At 43.3% G+C, this 17418-nt stretch overlaps 2 protein-coding genes and 1 pseudogene across 2 annotated transcripts in view; 2 read left to right on the top strand and 1 right to left on the bottom strand.

The window, feature by feature from the left end:
* The window catches only part of hibch (3-hydroxyisobutyryl-CoA hydrolase), a 107546-nt gene that overhangs the window by 70663 nt on the left and 19465 nt on the right, over window positions 1-17418 (bottom strand). The gene's annotated exons all lie outside the window — the stretch shown is intronic.
* On the top strand, window positions 909-9355 carry LOC146234455 (zinc finger protein 862-like; annotated as a pseudogene).
* On the top strand, window positions 2900-5556 carry LOC146234456 (E3 SUMO-protein ligase ZBED1-like). The gene is made up of 2 exons (XM_084688063.1): window positions 2900-4776; window positions 4969-5556. Exons 1-2 carry the CDS (start codon window positions 4120-4122, stop codon window positions 5380-5382), a joined length of 1071 nt encoding a protein of 356 aa, XP_084544189.1. The 5' UTR covers window positions 2900-4119; the 3' UTR covers window positions 5383-5556.

Genomic DNA, 17418 nt, shown 5'->3' with positions numbered 1-17418 from the left:
CAAAGTACTATGAGATCGATTTGAGAACTGCCAGCTGTGTAGCCTAGCGCATTTTCTCAAGAGCAACTGCACGGGTTCTAATGACGACACAGCTATTTCATGATTGGCCAGACTCACACACGACAACTTTGACTTGTGTTTTGTAATTATTCTGACACCTTCAGTTTCGCCAACGCTCGAATCCGTACCAAACAGTTTAATTGAATAAAAAGTGTTGAAGAAGGGGTTTTAGTCCGCCTCTTTACTAACGGAAAGACTAAGTTTGATTATAAATAATGTAAAGTAAGCAAACAGTGCTTGATCAGGCGATGACTGACGTCAACGCAGAAAACCACGAGAAGCTGGAATGTCCGACTTCACAGAGCCGTTTTCCCGACTGCAAGCAGCTACTCTCGCCAGTCGTTTCATGCAGCCGCAGTCCATGTCGAATGCACCTATTGGCTGCGCGCAGTTTGCAGTGAAACCAGTGCGAGAAACCCTGAAAACGAACAGAGTGTCCACCGGAAAACAGAAGAAAAACGAAGCATAGAGGAGCATAGACTGAACGATGGAATTAGAGCTAGCTAGAGTAGTTTACTTTAAAAGTTTACTTTTTCGAAATGCCCTCACCATCGGAAAAAAGGCCTTTCACCGACTTCGCAAGGATGTGTTAGTAAATTAACTACAATATTTACATGTTTCAGAAACAGTGCATTTAATAGACACAGATGAAACTTTACATTTGGGGGTTTAAAATGTAAAAAATCTCAGTGAAATGTTCTGTGTTGTAAGCGCTAACAGTGGCTTCATTTACACTAAAAATAATTTCAGAGTGGACAAGAAGAAAGGCTTGAAGATAGGAGAGACATACACAAATGACTACTAGGCAAAATAGTTCATACAGTACATGGCAAAGGATGAGAAGAAAGATGAGGGCAAGATTATCAGATGGCAAGTTCATCTCGGTCATGTCAGATTGATCCCTGGACATTGCAGTGATGGGAGAAGATTTTGGAAGAAAGTTGTTTTTGTCGGGGTAAAAGATGTCTCAAAGCCAGATTCTACAAATATAGCTGAAGCAGTGTGCAGTATAATGGAAAGGAGTCAGCACTGATTGGAAGAACAAGCTAGTGCAGCGGTTCTCAAAGTGTGAGGCTCCAAAGGGAGGCGCAAAGGCACTGTAGGGGAGGCGCGGTGAGATGGAATGAAACGGAGAAATCGCAATTGCCAATGGTATTTTGTCTTAATATTTTTAAGTCAAAGATGCATGTAGGATCACGAGTGATATTAAAATAATATTAATTACATTTGTTTTAATTCTCTGACAAATGTGCTGAAAACCTTAATCCGACATTTGTTTTACTGTAGCCGGCAATGGCCCTTGCTTAACTCCAGTTCGCCCTTCTTGGTTGCTGTTCCTATGCCAACCTTTGCATCGACCTGGCGTTGTCAATGGTAGCCTAACAGGATCGAAAAGAATATCAGATGCTGTGACCCACCCATTGGGTGTTCATAAAAACAAACAAAAGCAAAGACCTGTGTGTGTGTTCTGTCTGAAAACGCTTGCTGCTGACAGCATGAGACCTGGCAAACTTAAACATTACCTTGAGACTTCACACCCGACAGATGCAAATAGGCCAGTGGATTTAATTTTTTTTTTAGAAAATTTAATGATTACAGAGGACAGCAGTCCAGACAGCAACAAAGACTGCCTTTTTGCATATGTGCGCTACATAGAATCATGTGATATCACTGAGGATCTACTATTCTGCAAATATGTCCCGATGCGCACAACAGCTGATTAACTTTTTAAACTGACAGTTACGTGAGGGGAGAATCTTTGAAATGGGAGGACTGTGTGGGCTTCTGCTCTGATGGCGCACAGGCCATGTCTGGAGGACGGGGAGGGCTGTGTACATTGATCAAACATGTCGCACCCAGAGCTGAATGGATGCACTGCATCATACACTGTGAGGCGCTGGCATCCAAACAGCTGAGCCCTCCGCTTAACAGTGAGTTGACCGATGTGATCACAGTTGTGAATTATATCAAAACCAGGCCCATGAAAGCTCGCATTTTCTCTGCTTTGTGTAAGGACATGGGTGAAGAGTACACGGCCATGCTGTTTTACAGAGAGTCCTGATGGCTTTCTCGCGGGAAGGTGCTGTCCAGGGTTTTCAAGGAAAAAGAAGAAATATTTATATTTCTGGAGGAAGATGGGCATGCACTTGCAGACAGATTCAAGGATGAAGACTTCATTGTGAAGCTGGCCTACTTGAGTGATATCTTCAAAAAGCTGAATGAGTTCAATCTGATCCGAACCAACACATACCGGCTGCAGCCGACAGACAGAATCCACTGTTTCACAAGCAAAATTGATACATGGGGAAGAAGACTTGAGCAGGGGAAGATGGATGCATTTGAGAACCATTGAGCTTCATTCATTGAAGCCAATCAACTTTCAAACACAGTGTTTGTGTTTATGATAGAACACCTCTCAACCTTGAAAACACATTTTCACAAGTACTTCTCCCTTAAAGAGGCCACTAAGTATGACTGGATCAGAAACCCCTTAATTGCACCTTCAGTCGCATTAACCACTGAAGAGGAGGAGCAGTACATAGAGCTAGCATCCAACTCTACTCTGAGACTGCAGTTCACAACTAGCACTTTGGCTGGGTTCTGGATTGGCATTGAGTTCCCCCTAGTTGGCCAGAGAGCAGTGGCAGTACTTCTGCCTTTTTCCACATCTTACATCTGTGAGGTAGGATTTTCTGCTGTGGCCTGCATTAAAAGCAAATGTTGAAATCAACTGAACATTGATAATGAGCTGAGAGTTACAATCTCAAAACAAATGCCAAGATTTCAGAAGATTTACCAGGAGCACCAGGCACATCAAAGTAGGGCTGGGCGATTAATTGAATTTCAATTTCGGTTACAATTTTGGCTTCCAACGGTCATAAAAACAAAATAACCGTAATAAAACGATTATTCTGCCACACGCCGTGTTTTATGTTGTAAATGCAGCGAGCCCTTCCATCTCCACCTGTGCACTCCGCTCCTCTCCTCTCCACCCCGCCCCGCCCCCGCCTGAAAACTTTCGCTTTCAGGCACGCCGGTGCGTATTGCCTGTGTGTGTTTGGAAAAAAAACGTGTAGAAGAAGGAGAGTGAAGATGGCAGAAAGGCAGCCTTTGGTCGGGAGGAAAGGTAAAACTAATTCTGTGGTGTGGAAACACTTCGGTTTCGAGGAGTCTGACTCGGAACAAACAAAAGTATTGTGCAAGATATGTCACGCGACCGTGTCTGCATCGTATGGAAACACGACCAATTTATTTAATCATTTAAAATCTAAACACAGAGTAATACATGACCAAGCATTAAAGGAACAAAAAGACTCGAAAATGAAAAGCTCCTCGACTCCTGCCACCGCCACACAGTCCTCAATTAAGGACACACTTCACAATGCCACCGCATATCCAACCAGCTCCCGCAGGCATAAAGAAATAACGGATGCCGTCACATTCATGATTGGGAAAGACATGTGCCCTATAAACACCGTTAGCGCCCCGGGGTTCAATAAACTAATACACACATTGGACAAGCGGTATGTGTTACCATCAAGTCACCATTTTAGCAGGATTGCACTGCCTGCCCTGTATGAAGAATGTCGCGGAAAAGTTGCAAGAGAAGTGTCAACAGCATTATATTTTGCCACCACAACGGACCTATGGTCAAGCCGCACCATGGAGCCGTATATAAGCCTCACGCTTCATTACATCGACGCAGATTTCTCCATAAAGACGAATTGTCTCCAAACGGCTTTTTTCCCCGAAGACCACACGGGGCTCAATATAGCCGAGGGCCTTAGGCAAGCGATGGCTGCTTGGGACTTAAAAGAAGAGAACCTCGTCTGTATCACCACAGACAATGCATCAAACATGAAGCTGGCAGCTGAACTCAATGGCTGGATGAGGCTGCAGTGCTTTGGGCACAGACTGCACTTGGCCATAGGTGAGTAGTAGGTTTCCTTCTCCTGATTGTGTAATGCAATTTATTAATAACAAATAATGTAGAATATATCATGTGAGCAATGTATTTAATTCCTAATAATAATAATTCCTATTTCCATTAATACACTGATGAAGATTATAATTATGATAAATGTTTATATTTATTGTAATTTTAGAGAATGCAATGAAGGACCAAAGGATTGGCCGTGCGATGGGGGTCTGCAAGAAAGTGGTCAGTGCCTTCTCCTACAGTTGGAAAAAAAGAGGGAGCTGAAAGATGTTCAGAAGAGGATGAATCTGCCTGAGCATTCTCTTAAGACAGAGTGTCCAACCAGGTGGGGGTCTCGGCAGGCTATGATTAGCAGGGTCCTAGAGCAGCAGAAGGCCATTGCAGATGTCCTCTACAATGATACCAAAAACAGACACCTCACCCCCTCATGGCAGGACATCGATGTACTTGAGGCCATCAACAAATCACTAAGCCCTCTCGTTGAATTCACCGATGCACTTTCTGGGGAGCAATATGTGAGTGTGTCTTTTGTCAAACCAACTCTCCACCTGTTCAACACATCCATATTGGCCGTGCAGGAGGACGACACAGACCTTGCAAAGTCCATCAAGCAGAAGATAGTGGGCTATCTCAATGAGAAATACAATGATGCACCAACACAAGAGCTGCTGGACATGGCCTCAGCCCTGGACCCAAGGTTCAAGCTTACATATGTGAGCGAAGACATGCGCGGGTCAATTGAAAAAAGACTTTCATCTGAGATGAAGACTGTCATGGTAATTATAATAATGATAATATTAATAACAATACTATTGTACTAATAATAACAGTAATACACTGTAATTAAATGTAAACAAAAGTTGTATAAGTTATATTTTATTATTTCTAGTTGAATACCAATAACCATTTAGTCAGCTTAAACAAGTCAATCATTTCTCTTCACAATATTCTCCCTCTCCTATTCCCAGGAGAAGGCCTCTGAGAGAGCAGTGACGCCTGCTGATGACACTGATGCCGCTGCTGCTACTGCACCAAAGAAGAAGAAAGCCCTGGGCAGCTTCTTCAAGCCGGTCACTGAAGGCACAGCTTCAACATCCACTGCTCTGCAACCGGACCAGGACAAAGCCATAGCTTTGGAGCTACAGTCCTACCTCCAGGCAGGGACACTGGACACTGAGGCGGACCCACTGGAGTGGTGGAAGGTATCACAGCAGTTTTACCCACGGCTCTCAAACCTGGCAAGGAGATATCTTTGTATCCCGGCCACAAGCTCCTCGTCAGAGAGGGTTTTCAGTACAGGCGGTAATGTTGTCACCTGCCTGCGCTCATCCCTGAAACCAGACCAAGTGAACAGACTGGTGTTCTTGGCTAAAAACCTTTAAGAGGGTTAGGTGGCAGATTGCAGGGAGCCTGGATGAGGGAGTATGGGACTGGGTGGCAACTACTTTTTTTTTCTAAGATTTAAAAAGAAGTCTTGGCAGCTGATTGTTCTTGTCAGTGTGTCAGTCAGTTTATTCTTGTTCATTCTAATTTTGCCCAAAAGGGTGTGCCTCTACCTCAACTTGTTAACTGTTATGTCATTGATATACTGATGATTACAACTGTGTTTTTTGCAGGACTAGGTAAGGAGGTGATTACACCATAGTTTGAGTTGGGTTTGTTTTATGGTAAAGAGAAGTAATACTGTTTCAGTGTTCTGTTAAGTCTGGGAGAGTGTTTATTTTGTATTTTTGCATATTATTTAATTCATTTTATTAATATATTTCTCTTATTTATTTGCATTTTTCTTGTTTTTCAGTTCAAACTTATCGTGTTAAAAGAAATACCAGTGTTAAAAGTTCAATAAATGCTTGTTCTCAAATCAATGAATAATCGTCTTTAATAACCGTGATTACAATATCAATCAAAATAATCGTGGTTATTATTTTTGCCATAATCGAGCAGCCCTACATCAAAGCCATTGACATCTGTAACAGTAAGAGATCCTGTCTCTTCCATCTACATGCCTGGTGGCTGTTCATTTAATACCCTGATGTCATGAATCTTTTAAAAATTAAACTTATTTGTACCATATCTGCATCTATTTCTTATTATTTGTAAGGAGAAATGACCAAGTCTACCCCAATAATCCAATAAACTTGACCAAATATGTGGAAATGGGTGTAGGGGCGACCCAGAATTTAAAAAAATACCAAACGGAGGCCTGATAAAAGTTTGAGAACCGCTGAGCTACTGGCAATCACCACAGATGGGGCATCTGCAATGACAGGAGTAAACAATACTGTAGTTATAAAACTGTGTGCAGATAGACCAAATGTGCTGGGGATCCCGTGCATGGCCCACAAGTTACATTTACATGTAGTCATTTAGCAGACGCTCTTATCCAGAGCGACAAACAGTAAGTACAGGGACATTTCCCCCAAGGCAAGCAGGGTGAAGTGCCTTGCCCAAGGACACAATGTCATTTGGCACGGCTGGGAATGGAACATGATTAATATCCCGATTCCCTAACAGCTCAGCCATCTGACCACAGCTACAGCTTGCCTTTTCAGACGGAATAAGGAAAAATGTGATGGTCAGTTGAGGACCTGTTGAGTAGACTCTACAACTTATATCATAAGAGTGGAGTGAACAGGGCCAGCCTAAAGCAACAATTAAGTGAGCTCCACATGAAGGCTTTAATGCCAACCAGAATAGATGGAACCCAGTGGCTACCGCATCTCTTCTAAACACTTCATAATTTTCTCAGGGGATTTGCTGGCATTGTACGCCATTTAGAGGAGAAGGTATGTTAATTTATAGCCTACTAAAACCAGCAGTGTAGATGGATCATTTAAAGTTTGCTTTCTTTTTCTCTTCATCAGTTTAAAATCCGTCTGATATAATGCAGTTGTTTTGTTTGTAGTCCCAGGAGGCCACGAACATCAATGCTGTTCTGAGGGAAAAAGCCAAGGGGTTTCTCAACATAAACGGATGGTGGAGTGCTCAGGTTTTGCTGCCTTCTCCATGACACCATCTATCAACTGAGTAACCTCTCCAAGTCACTGCAGAGGTCAGTGTCAACCCTGGCTGAAGCTCAGAGCTGCCCTTCCTACACTCAGGCTGTCATAGAAAAGTAAAAGTCATGGTATGTATCATAAATACTACAATTTATTTGATTTTAGGTTGTGTTGGTGTTTTTTCACCTCAGTATAAACAAAAATAAATAAAAAGACACTCATCCATCTATCTCTGCACCACTGTAGACCTGCGCCTAAGCTGAGAGCAGTGCTGGACACAGACACCTATGAGGGAGTCCTCCTGAAGCCTACTGATGCCGACCAGCATGACAAGGCAAAGAATGAACTAATCGATTCTCTGTGTCAGTGCATCAGTGCTAGATTTAGTGACGTGAAAAGTGGTGTCCTGCAGGCTATGCGGCTGACCAGTTTCCAGTGCTGGCCATAGACAGACACACGTTCAGGTTAGCAATTCAAATGTAACTCGAGAGGGTACAATTTCTGGGGAAATTGTAGGGTGTGCTTGCTTGCTTCAGTTGCAGGTGGGTCCGTTTTCCCTTCTTGAGATATTTTCAAGCATTTAGCCTACTCATATTGCATAATTCATTAAGAACACCCTTTGAAACAAGGAACCCCTTTGAAACAAGCTACTGTAACAACGTTGTCACTGGCAGTATTTCAGATGGAATTGCGATTCAAATAGTACCGTCTGCTAACTGAAAATAAGCCCCCCAAAACGTAAATAAGTTCGATATTAATTTAGGGGGACATGGCTAATTCAAAAGCAGTTTGCTAGAGGCAAGCTAGCTGCCGTTGCTATCCACACTCCACTGATTGTTTGAAAGCGCAGGGAAATTAGAACGTTTCTTTTGTAAGGGATAATGTATAGGGCGAACAGCAAGTTTCGCCCTGAAGGGGCTTACTTCCCCGATAATGACCGGTGTTCTATACATTATCCCGCTTATTACACGGCTACTTGCCAACAAAAATAACTTAACACAGTGTGTCTTTTTACTATGTATTTGTTACCATACGTATTGTTCATAAGCAGAGAAATAGTTCGCCAAAGACGTTGAACTTCATAGACTTTATTACATTGGTCTCTTCAATGTATAACATTATTTAGGCTTCACATCAGCTGACGTCGCTAACCAACAGAGTACCCTGGGGTTGAAAAGTTACCGGACTACTTGCGGAGTGCTACGAAAGACGTGAATCCGAGGCAAAAAGGCCACTTCCCTTGACAGCGGTCAAATATGCATAGCAACGGTCAAATATGAGAATTGTTCACCGCAGAACGTTGGGAAGCCCCATTCAAGTGAATGGAGCATTCTACAGCATCAAGAACATCCGTGTAATAAGACATAATAAAGTTAAGCCATAGCTGTGGCGTTGAAGACAGTACTGTAGCCTACTACTACTACACACTGCCAGTGGGCGAGCAGAAACTGTGACTCTGAGGCTAACGTCAAAACAAGACGTGGTCTCACTCAAATTCCAAGTTTTACACAAATAACAAAATTATGCTGAACCACTGGTTGTCTTCGCAATCGCCATATCTTTAAAACACTGCTGTCCATTTGGATGTAGAATTGACCCTGGTACGAAATTAAGAAAATACTCACCAGACGCAGATCGACAACACTGTTGTTGACGAGTGTCAACACACGTTGACAACACTGTTGCTGCCGCAATCGTTAATGGAGACTGACGGGGCTCTCACGTAGCAAACAAATCAAAGTTTTTACAGCAACCTACATTAAAATCTCACCACCTGGCAGTTTTCACAAGTCAAATCGTCATAACATTTCCCTCTTTCAGTTTTTTTTGTGTAAAATTGAACTATAAAATTAGCTACGAAAATACTAGCTACTATGTCGCTTTCTAGCATGACTGCCGCCTAAAAGCGGTCTCACGGGCGACCCTTACTCGCTTCAATTTCAAAGACTTTCATGACCTAAATCCAAAAATCTGAGATCGCAGTTCCACTCGAAATTGCTTTCTCAACACAGTCCAATGGTTGGGAATTTTTGGGGGTGGTATTTTTCATTCATAATCCAAGCTCCAACTTGCGTGCTACAACGTCTCTATCACCTTGTATCCATACGTCGTTGCTAACGTGTGCTGACGTAGTGACGTAGGTTACGGAGTACCCTTCGTTGACAGAATGCACTTTTTCCAAAGGCAAGCACACCCCAATGAACAAATCTTTACACATTATGTTTTAAGACAACTGCTTAACTTTATATTCATGTTTTCCTTTTTGTTCTCAGATTTTGGTGATGAAGAGTTAAACAAACTCCTCAGTCACTTCCGACCTCTTTTACTGTCTGCTGGAGTGGATGTTGAGTTGTGACGCCCACCTGTGCCCCTTCAGGCTTCACCCTGCCCATGCATGGGCAGAACCTGAGCCTAAGTGCTTTATTGTCTGCACCTGTGTTCTGGTGCGGCTATAAAAGGTTTCTCTCAAACGGGAGGGAGGTCTCTCAGGTCTTGGAGGCACTATTTTTGGTGTTCTTTCCCACATGGGTGCTTTTGACTTTTTCTTTGGTATGTTGTTCCCCTTTCTTTTCTTCTTCCCTTTAGCTCTCACCCTCAACAGAAACTGATGCATCCATTCACCCATTCATTCCCCCACTTCAAACATTACCTTATTCATACCCCTATTTGATTGTTTATTGATATTGGTGCAAATAAATTTGTGTTATTGAAGCTGAGTAATCTTGTGTCTTGTCCCTCATTATGTGATGGCACCCTGAACGAGTCGGCCGTTACATAATGTGGGGGCTTGTCCGGGATCCCGTGGACCATAGGCTTTCGTGAGTTCAGGTGAGAACGTCTGTTGGTTGCATTGGCTATCAGTGGATTAGTGCAGTCTCTGGCTAAGGTAGAGTGCTCCAGCTGGGCCTGGCCTTGCCAAGTTGAGAAACTGATGGTTGAGAGGGATGTTGGGGTTCTTAGAGAGAGAGATGGACTCAGAGGGCTTTAGAGCTTCGCAGACTCAAGCATGAGCTCGAGCTGAAGCGTATGGAGATGGAGGAGCTAGAGCATGCTTTGACATTGAGGAAGCTTGATCTTGAATTGAAACAACTGCCATCACAGCCCACCTCTCCTGCCCATCAACAGCATGACTCACTTTGAGAGGGTAGCGACCACCCTTGAATGGCCCGAGAATGAGTGGCCTCTGTTGCTTCAATGCGTTTTTACAGGGAAGGCGCAGGAAGTGTTTTACAGGCTATGAGGTATGAGGTTTTCGAAACAGCCATCCTTCAAGCTTATAAGCTTGTCCCTGAGGCTTATCGCCAGAAGTTTAGGAAGACCAGGAAGTCAGAACAGCAGACTTTTGTGGAGTTTGCACGTGAGAAAGAGCGTCTGTATGATAGGTGGTGTGGTTCACAGAAAGTAGACTCCAGGGAAGACCTACAGCAACTCAATCCTCATAGAGGATTTCATGAATTGTCTCCCTGAGGCTGTGGCTGTTCATCTGTCTGAACCGGAAGTGCAAAGGTTGAATGAGGCTGCTGTTCTTGCTGATAAGTTCGTGCTTATGCACAAGCGTGTACCTGGTAGTGGTTGGGAAAGCCATCAGAATGGAACACGACCCGCTCATAGGAGACAGCAACAGTCTGGAGGTGGGAATGATGCTCCGCGCTCATCTCCCCCCGCTGATGCTTGGCGTCCTTCTTCTACCAACGCAGAAATCACTTGCAATTATTGCAAGAAGGTAGGCTATATGAAATATGACTGTGCAGAACTTCGTAGAAGGAAGGGTATAGAGAAGGCCAAGAGTTTTGGCCTAGTGGCTTCCTGTGGAAGTGCCCTGTCCTTGGATGATACCTTGAATGATGAACCTGTGGTTGACCCATCCAAGCAGGTTAGATGTGAAGTTGAGGCAGAGTACACTCCCTTTGTCACCAAAGGCTCTGTGTCTTTGCCTGATGGGCATTGTAGTGTGCCGGTGCGCATTCTAAGAGATACTGGGACAGCTCAGTTTTTTCTGTCTGGTGTTTTGCCTTTGTCTGACAGCACTTCCACCGGAACACATGTTCTGGTCAGGGGTTTCGAAATGACTCCTGTTCAGGTGCGGTTGCATTGAGTTTGTCTCCTCTCAAAACTGGTCAAGGGTGATGTGGTGGTGGGAGTTCGTCAGTGTCTCCCTATACCAGCTATTTCCATTATCTTGGGCAATGATTTAGCTGGGGGGAAGGTTTAGGGTAGCACTGAGGTCGTCTCGCCCCCTGTTGTCTCTGATTCGGTGCCGGAGGCACCTCCAAAGCCTGATCAGTGCGCGCAGCGGCATCCTGATGTGTTTCCTAGCTGTGCTGTCACTCGTGCCATGGTAAAATGTGGCCTTGAGTCTGATTTGGTGTCTCTGATCAACACTTTCCTTACTAACCCTGACGTTTCATGTTCCTTTGGGAGTAATTACCGAGGACTCAGAAGCCTTGATACTGAGGTCAAAGGGGTTGAGCTCTGTTCTTTGCCTGACTTGTTTAAGGTTTCACGCGACGAGTTGGTTAACCCTTGTGCTGCCTTTGGGTCACATGACCAAAAGGTTCATAACTAACCATTGTTGTGTTTACCCAATACAAAAGCAAATAAAAATAATTGTATTTTAACCTTCGCAATGTGGGGGGTCTGAGACAGCCCAACGGATAAAAGAAAATGCTTCATTTTGTTTTTGTATGCGGTAAAGTTGTTGCAAACGACGGTGGGTCACAATGACTGATGGGTCAGAATGACCCGAAGAGAACACAAGGGAGAAGAACAAATGGGTGACTCCTCTCTTAGACCTTTGTTTGTTTTAGCATCTCAAGAGCAACCTGAGGACAAGTCCTCCTACTTTGTACAAGATGGCTTGTTGTGTAGAAGGTATGTGTTCCGGAAAGAGACCTTTACCAACTCTTATGTACAAGTAGTGGTTTCTTGCAAGTTCGGGAAAGCGGTGCTAGACCTAGCTCGTGTGATGTGTCAGTTAACCGGCAAACCTAACCAACAGATCCCTGTCGCGCTATTGCAACCCATTCTTGCAGTGTCCAATCCCTTTGAACACCTCATAGTGGATTGTGTGGGTCCATTACCTCGTTCTAAGGCTGGACATCTGTACCTGTTGATGGCGATGTGTCAATCCACACGCTATCCTATGGTTATCCACTTAGGTCCATTACGACTAAGTCTGTGTTGAAGGCTCTAACCAACATCATGTCAACATTTGGTATTCCAAGAGTTCTTAAAAGTGACCAAGGGTCTAATTTAATGTCAATGCAGTTTGCTAGGGCATTACAACAGCTTAAAGCCAAACATAACATCTCATGTGCTTACCATCCCCAGAGTCGGGGTGCCCTTGAACGTTTCCATCAGACGCTCAAGTCTCTGTTACGGTCCTACTGTGTGGAACTTGGGTCTGATTGGGAGGAGGGTCTTCCTTGGCTTCTGCTAGCGATTAGGGAGGTTGTTCAGGAGAGCACAGGCTTTAGCCCTAACAAACTGGTATTCGGGCATTCTGTGAGTGGGCCAACTGCTGTCTTAGCTGATGAGTGGTGTACTGCTGAGACAACTGTTAATGTGTCGGATTATGTTAGCATATTTTGCTACGGTTTGTACGAAGCTGGAGCTGCTGCTAGACGTAAGCTGGGTAAAGCCCAGTCTAAGATGCATTACAACCGCAGGTCGAAACAACGTAGCTTCCAGCTTGGGGACAAAGTTTTAGCATTGTTGCCCATCCTGAGTAGTCCCTTTCAGGCTAAATTCAGTGGCCCGTACAAAATTGTGAGATGTTCCAGTGAAAACAATTATGTCGTTCAGTGTTTCCCCCTAGGATTTTTTTTATCAGTGGGGGCAGGGCAGGTCAGGTGTACCCCACCCCCACCCCCACCCGACCAAAACAAAGTGCTAACCCCTATTTCGGAGCAGCTTAATGTAATAGTCTAATAGCTAATGTAATATTGCACATATGTTCGTCCTATTTCCCCTAAAGAAATACAATTAGCATACTTAAAGACACCTTACAGTATGTTCTAAATGGCATAAATGCTGCCAATTAATAATTGACGTAACAACTTATTGTAAATGCAGTGGCCTAGCCTACAGATTAAGGTAGGCCACTCGGAAGCATGTACACTGTCTGCTTCATTTGATCTTGATAGGCTAAGCATTCTGTAGCAAATAATAACAATATACCCACTATTTATTCAGTAAAACTAGGCTACTTAAGCATAATAATGCACCTAAAATACAAACGTGAGCAAGGGCAGCAATCGCTATCGAATCAACAGACGTGCAATTTCGCTAGCAAGGGAAGAATACAACAACGAAAATCACCAGTTAACTTAATTTAAATTTGCAAGAACTATAGACTAATACAATAACAGGCTTAAATGAACTGAAAACATAAGTTATACAACTTTCAGTCCTCAAGGACTCACACGCGCAATCTCAACTGCGCTGTGAAGCACGTTTGTGCTATTCTCCGACATGCGCTCTAACTATCACCGCTGATAGACAGCCTAACATTTTGTACAGCTCTAATTCTGATACCGTGGCGGCAGAAAATTAAACCGTGGCGGGCCGCCACGGATAAATTCCTCACGCCTCACATGTCTTTGTCAGTGAGGAGTTCAGTGAGGGCGTGAGAGGTCCGTCACAGGCGATCGTGAAAGGTCGTCTGCGGAATTTGAGTTCCGAGCAGAGTTACCTTTACATTTTTCCCATTTGTATGATGTGGAGAAAGCAGATATGATCGGTTTCCTTGAGTTCTTTCTTGCTCTATTTCCTTATGTTCCTATGCGTACATCTGTGATTGAGCATGACATCAACGTTGGTGGAGCTTTACCGATTAACCCTTTACTGCCTGAGCCAAAAGTCTGAACATTTCAAAGCCTATGCTGTTGAAATAGGATATTCATATTTTATGAATTTTCATATTAAATCATACACCTTAACTGTTTATACCATATTGAAGAGGAGAACTATAGGATTTTTATGATGTGAATAAATATATGATTACTTAAGGCAAATCATATTTTATCAAGGTGGTTTCAGGCAGCCATTTTTTACAAAAACTTCTCCATCCACCATACCTCATCAGACAACTTAATTTGTAACCACTTTAATTACAAGATGGAGAAAAACTTTGAGCAGGTGGAATATCCACAAATCTGTGGGCAATGTAGAACAGAAGACAGATTAGAAATATCATATTTTGATTAAAAGTTATGACCATTCTAGTCACTAGTGGAGACATAGGGGAAACCGGAATTATCCTCCCCCAAAAGTAGCTAGCGCTATGGCTGGATACTCCTCTCGATAACTAGAAAAACTTTCGAGATTCTTCCACAATCGACCGAATTGGCCAAACAAGGCATGTATATTTAGCTTACAGTGGACATAATCTAACTAGTTACGTTTTTTTTTTTTTTTATCTGCTCAAATCGAAGCTAAACACTACCGTCATAGCTGCCTGTCACAAACGGACAAGCCGGACACATCATTCTTTCCTGAAAAAAACTTGCGTCACTCCCACAAACAAATTCTTCGTAAGTAAAAAGTTTAGAGACTTTAGTTGACAATATTGACAACACATATTAAGATAAGTGAAAATGTTGGATTCTTTAGCTAAAACACACTAGAACGTTTCCCATTCATTCTCAATTGTAGTGCTAAGCCACTATGGATATAATAATCTAAAGGGATCCATACGTTTTTGTCTCTCGCGATTTTACAGTAACATACACTCCTATAGAAAAAGGCAACTGAAGCAACACTTGGTCAGTTAGACTAACTTCATGTCAGCAAACAAATTCGACAGCCAATAATTTCTTCAACAATCACAATTCAAGAATTTGTCATAATCGAGCCATAAAACCAGGTAAATTATATTGTTCTACAGCCAACGCTATGCCAATGTTTGGAGATGTCACAGTGTATGTTTAGGGATTTAGTTGAGGGGAAAACATTTCAACACTGTTTCTAGCTAGAGAACTAACTTTGCGAAGTTCACTAGCGCTCACATTCCTGTAGTAACTGGCTAACAATGATAACAACAAATGCATGGTACACTGTATTGGTAGTAGTGGGATAAAAGAATGGAGCATGAGGGAGAAGTTCAGTAAATGCAATGACAATCAAGCATACTATTGTAGTATGTATGGTTAACACTAGCTGCGCTGGGTTATTTGATCCCAGTGAGATTTTTCTTATTTTGATCTTTGCACTCGATCAAATTGCAGGACGCTGATTTCTTTACTTTTCCAAGATATGTGTGTTTTATCACCCAAACATTTTACATTTTCTAAATTCACACCGGGAAAAGCTTGGTTAACGCTATTTTGCTCATGTTTTAGTTTAAAGGCTGCGATTCGCTTTTCTATCAGCAGATGTTGCAAGGGTTTCCTTGCACAAGTCTGTCATTCAGACTGTTACGTCCTCCAGGGCAGTCTCAGTTTTGTGTGTGTATATATCTGTTCTGCCGGAGTTTTCCCAACAGGACGAACCATTCAGGTCGGCGAGGATGCCTTATTTCCAGCTCATATCTCCAGTCTGGTGTTAATCTGACCCTGCCTCCTCATCAGCACGCTGTCAGCTGTGGCTTGTTTGGACGCTAGATAAAAAGCCCTCCAGTATTTGGTTCACTCTCTCTGGTTTTGGTGGGTTTAACATGTGTGTAGATTGATTATTGACCGTGTTTGTGTTTTCGCATTGAGATTGCGTAGAGAGAGACGCTTGTTTGCATAACTTCCCTGTTAATCTAGGCAAGACCTGGGCGGACCACCCCCTGGATTTTGGGTAGGGCGCCTTGTTCGTGTGCCAGGTGTGGTTAAGCAGTTAGGGTGGAACATCTTCTTTTGATTTATTTGCTTTGGGTCCGTCCAGCCTCTTCCCAACATTTACCATGGGTAAATCAAAGCCTTTGTTTGCACGATACATTTTGCCTGTGTCCTTGCTCGCACCCACGACTCCATGCCCTTTTCACTGTCCACTGAGCGTCATTGAGCAGCTGGCTGTCGGTCCCCACCAGAGTGCAATTATACAATGACAATCGGGGGGTCAACTTCTTCTCCAGAGTGTGTATCGACTAGGGGTAAAACGGTACATGTATTCGTACTGATCCGAAACAGTACGGGTGTCACGGTTCGGTGCATGAATTTACATGGAGAATACACGGTATAAAACTTGCGTGCAAATTAATTTATGTAATGCAAAACTTCTGTTAGAAGCTGTTAGACTTGTGTTCTTTAGGGACACCGAATCTGTAGCCCCGCCTTGGCTCTGAAGCTCTGATTGGCGGCACCGCCTACTATCACCGTGTAGCCGAGCTAGCTAGCAGCACTAAGGACAAGTACGGTGAGGGGTGCCGACCCACAAGAGATAGAGGACCCGCCGGCCTCTTTAAGATCGCAAGTTTTGGAAAACTTTGGTTTCCCAATCAGGGAACAAGGACTGTGTGTCGGCGTTGTTCAGCAGTTGTGGGGTATGTGAGTGGAAATACATCTAACATGCTAATGCATATCCAACGCCAACACCCAGGTGCGCCAATCACTGGAACAAGCCAAAAAAACCTGTCCAACTTCTCCTCCCTACAGTGCTTAACCAGCCTTTAGATACTGTGGAAGAAATTTAGATTTCCTGTGTGCTTACATTATTCACTAATCAAGAGAACTAATCATTGGATACTAGTTAGTATGTTCTCATGTAAGCTTGCTATTAATAAGAGTAGATTGTGTCTATGTGTCAGGGTTAATAGATGTTTGAGATCAGGAGAAAGTACTGGCTAAATGGTCCTTGTCATGACTACAAGGAGAGCTCCAACTATGTGTTGTGAGCTGTGAATCTCTTTCTCTGAGACTGTTGTAACGTCATTTCTGCCTGACTGTCACCATCTATGTTTACATTCTTGTGCCCTATAGAAGATGGTCCTCTGTCCTTCAGAGCGGAGAGAGACTTGATTGAGACCTAAGCCTGGTGTTGTGTTGTCATTTATTGTCAGAGGTCTGGTTTTCTCTCCCAATCTGCAGATTGATAAATACTTATTAAAATCAGAACTCAACTGAACTTAGTCACTCCGTTTATGAAGAGACGGACAAAACACTTTCTTCATCAATAGATACACAAACAAATAGGGCCCAAAAAATCACTGAAGCAATCGGAGTTGACATGTCATCTTCAATACCCCCATATTCACTCGTAGAGGAACCTGATTTCTTACTGTTTACATCAAACTACTTTACGCAATTTAGGCTGTTGCAGCTAGTACAGGGGAGAGACTGTATTATACTAGGTGGTACAGCCTGAGACATGCTCAATAAAAAAAAATGCCTTCTGCATTTTGTTTTGCTTTTCCCTCCATTGTACCGAATTTGGACCGAACCGAGATGTCTGAACCGAGGTATGAACCGAACCATGACATCTGTGTACCATTCC

This window comes from Hypomesus nipponensis, chromosome 23 (genome assembly GCF_054491055.1).
Source record: "Hypomesus nipponensis isolate SF chromosome 23, ASM5449105v1, whole genome shotgun sequence".
Classification (NCBI taxonomy): Eukaryota; Metazoa; Chordata; class Actinopteri; order Osmeriformes; family Osmeridae; genus Hypomesus; species Hypomesus nipponensis.
The sequence above is the reverse complement of the archived record's forward strand: the minus strand, read 5'-3'. Positions and strand labels throughout refer to the sequence as shown.